The sequence below is a fragment of the Trachurus trachurus genome (genome assembly GCF_905171665.1).
Source record: "Trachurus trachurus genome assembly, chromosome: 13".
Classification (NCBI taxonomy): domain Eukaryota; kingdom Metazoa; phylum Chordata; class Actinopteri; order Carangiformes; family Carangidae; genus Trachurus; species Trachurus trachurus.
In genome coordinates, this window is record NC_139892.1 from 10,989,060 (window position 1) to 10,992,773 (window position 3,714).

The 3,714-nt window shown below is 46.1% G+C and overlaps 1 protein-coding gene across 1 annotated transcript in view; it reads left to right on the top strand.

The window, feature by feature from the left end:
- Positions 1-3,054: 3,054 nt before the first annotated feature.
- The window catches only part of dmac2 (distal membrane arm assembly component 2), a 64,914-nt gene continuing 64,254 nt past the window's right edge, over positions 3,055-3,714 (top strand). Inside the window, exon 1 of the mRNA XM_083985532.1 lies at positions 3,055-3,061. Within this exon, the coding sequence (XP_083841658.1) occupies positions 3,056-3,061 (6 nt within the window). The 5' untranslated portion in view covers position 3,055. The remainder of the gene's footprint in view (positions 3,062-3,714) is intronic.

Consider the following 3,714-nt stretch of genomic DNA (forward strand, 5'->3'; position numbering starts at 1 on the left):
CCGAAACTCCTCGTAGTCCCTTTAAAAAACGTCCTCATGTTTATTTGCATCTGTAATTAATTGTCTGAGAAAGTTTTAACGCTCACCTCACAGTTACATACTGTGGAATATTATTCATGTTCTGCTTTATAAATTTACCAAATTACTATTACACACTCTTACTTTTATTGACGTTTGGTTGCACCCATATTTCATTGAACTTGCACAGCATAACATTGATTAATTCAGTTCATTGGTAGGCGGTCAAATAATCACTAACACACACTGCATTAAGTAGAAGGGTCTAGTCCAAAAAAAAAAATTGACCTGGTTATCTCACACATACACACAGTCTCTCTCGCGCACACAAACACCTACACACACACACACACGTACGCACGCACACACACCCGACGATATTGCTCAATTAAAAAAAAAAAAGACGATATATGCAGCTCATATCGACGGCCTTTCTGGTCTGTTATCGCCATGTCATTTAAAGCAGAAGTAAGTGATATATTTGTGTTAATATAAGTCTTAAATAGTTATATCTTCCGACAGCAATCACTTACATGGAGTGTTTGGACCGAAACACGGGTCTGTCAGTCCCTCTGCTCTGCTCTGAGCCGAGGAGAAAACATTTATCGTATCCTACAAGTTTTATCCAATGAGGAGAGAGAACGGCATGCAGGGCTGTGTGTGCAGCCAAGGGACGCCGTGAATGTGGTGACGTAGGGACGAGGACTGTTATGGTGCGTTCAAGGTAACTCGTAACTCGTGTTTTTCCGACCTGTGAAGTCATACCAGTTCGATCTGGTACGAGTTCACGGGTCGGAAGTTACGAGTGGCCGTTATAGTGACTTTCACCGGTAAAACAGGTCGGAAAAACATGAGTGGGTTGCCTGGAACGCTACAAAGTCGTAAGTTGTGACTTGAAGCTGTAATTTACGGTTTCAAAAGCCTGCCTGGAACGCAGCATTAGCCAAAACGACCGGATCGCTTACTTCTGCTTTAAGTCTGGTGCTCCCAGTGAGTTTAGAAACTAGATTCTCCACTTCGTTCATGTTAGCAAAGACAGTTTAGAGCAGTTAAGTTATGCTACCTGTGATGCTAGCGCCTAGCGCCGCTGTTTCTGTCTTCTCCCTACCACAACAACACAACTTTTCCTCCGGTTCCTGTCATTGGTCTGAAAACAGCGCTGTTGGGCTAAATGAAATTAGCCCCAATGACAAGTAAACCAAGGGGGCGGGACATGGCACCTGTCAATCACTGACCCTGCGTCAGCCGGCTGCTGATTGGTCAGAACCGATCGGCCTGTGGGCTGAATGAAATTAGCCCCAACAGTCGGTCAATGGCGAGGGCGGGACATAGCACCTGTCAATCATCCACAGTCGGAAAATGAATGAGAGCAGACCTGGAGCAGACTCGGTGAGCTGGGGCTGGTTAAAATTAGCCCATTTAGAGATATCCTGTGTTTTTTTTTTAAACTGTTTAATATTGTTGCCAGTTCTTAGAGACTTAGAACAATCTTTACAACAACAATATTTTTTCCTCATCTTTTGTTGTGTAATGCAGGGAGGGCTTAGCCCCACTAGCCCATTGATACCAGCCGTCACTGGTTGCACCCATATTTCATTGAACTTGCATAGCATAACATTGATTAATTCAGTTCATTGGTAGGCGGTCAAATAATCACTAATTATGTGCATACGTGTATATGTGGTCTGTAGAACCATTTCTATTATAAATGTGTATAATTGCCCACACCTGTAGTTTCCATGGGGACGAAAGTGTGGAAACTTTTGTGACCTGTGTCCCAACACAGATAGCTGTGTGTGTTTGTGTGTTTGTATTTCTATCCTAGGGAGGACTTTGTGCCAAATGAGGACATTTTGTGACAGTGAGGACATTTTCAGTCCCCGTCCTCACAACTTCAGCAGACTTTTTAAAGGGTGAAGACTTGGGGGTTTTTAAGGTTTAGGTGAGAAATAAAGTTTAGTTTGAGGTTTTAGGCATTTATTATTGAGACGACGGGTCTCAGACAGAGACTTACAAGTGTGTGCTTGTGTTTACAAGTATGAGAGAGAGAGATAAAGAGAGAGAGCATCCTCTGAGTAAATTACTCTAAATCCTGATGACTGTCGCTAATTCCATTTGCACACACACAAACACACAGATACACAAACACACTCACACACAGATACACACACTGATTCCATCACATTCTGACTCTGACACACACTTCCCTTGTGTTGGCTCGGTATCCTTGCATAGCCTCAGCATGGCACTGTCTCCGATGTCTGTGTGTGTGTCTGCACGTGTGTGTGTTTATCTGTGTGTTTATCTGTGTGTGTGCGTAAACCCTCACAGTTACAGTGGGTGTCTGTGCACACAAGACATAAAGACAAGATAATAAAAAACATGGCTGGAAGACAAAATGAGAAGCGGTGAGCGCTGTGTGAGAGAAGTGGAAATGTTTTTTGCGTGGTGGAGCAGCAGCAGGAGCGAGAGATGATGATGAGGGAGAGAGAGAAAGAGAGGGAGGGAGGAGGGATAAATACAGTGATGGGAGAGTGAGTGAGTGTGAGAGAGAGAGAGAGAGCAGGAGAGAGGAGGAGGGGGAGGAGCAGAGAAATGATTCCTCTCTCTAATCCTCTAGACACACGCTTGGTCTTGCTGCCGACTGGCTCAGAGAGAGACGGAGGCAGGTGGAGGGTGCAAACGAAGAGATAGAGAAAGAGAAGAGAAGGAGAAAAGGGAGAAAAAACAAGATGAAGGGAAGAGAAGAAAGGGAGGGCTGCCTCTCGTAAAACCACGCTGAGAGAAACACGCACAGACAGAGAGGCGGCGAGGACGAAGAGGAGGTGGGGAGGAGAAAGAGAAAGAGAGAGATTGCATGGTTTTGAGCCGAGGGAAGGAGACAGCAGCGGAGGAGGAAGAAAGAGGAGAAGGAGGAAGTGTAGTAGTGCTTCTCTCCGGTGCTGCCTGAAACAAACCAGAAGAAGAGGAGGAAGAAGAAGAAGAGGAGATGCAGAGGATGGAGGACGAGCAGAGATCCCTGGTTCCTTGGGCTCACATGAGCGTACGGACCTGAACCTGAACCTGAGCTTCTTTACTACAAGATGCTGTCAAAGAAGCAGCGTGTGAGGGCTGAGTGCTACTGTGCCAGCGATGGATGTCTGCACAAACTACGGCTGCTGCTCCAATAGTAGATCTCTGTGTGCCTCTCTGTGTGTGTGTGTCTGTGTGTCCAGCCAGGTGTGTGTATGCATGCATGCATGCATTTGTGTATGTGTGTGAAAGAGAGTGTGTGAACATATGAGCGACCAGCTGTTGGGGGAGGTAAACAGGGTCAGGTGCACCTAGAGGAGAGAAACCAAGAGGAGGGGGGAAAAAAAGTGCACACAGACACGCAAGAGTGTGTGTTGTGTTGAGTTGTGTGTGTATGCGTGTGTGTGTGTTTTTCTAGCTAGCAGATAAAAGCTTCAGTCCAACCATCTCAGGTGCAGTTAAGGGCATGAGTGAGTGTGTTTCAGGGACAGACACACACTAATCAGAAGAAAGAAACCACTCCCCTACCTCATCTCAACAAGTCGGACTTGTTGACTCCAAACCAAACACCGGTGCTCCTGCGGACTGTGTCTGTGTGTCTGTGTGTGTGTCGGGGGTGGGTTGAGTGGGGGTCAGCCCTGATTTCCTGTGCCCAGTGGATGCCTCTTAACTACAACCGTGGCT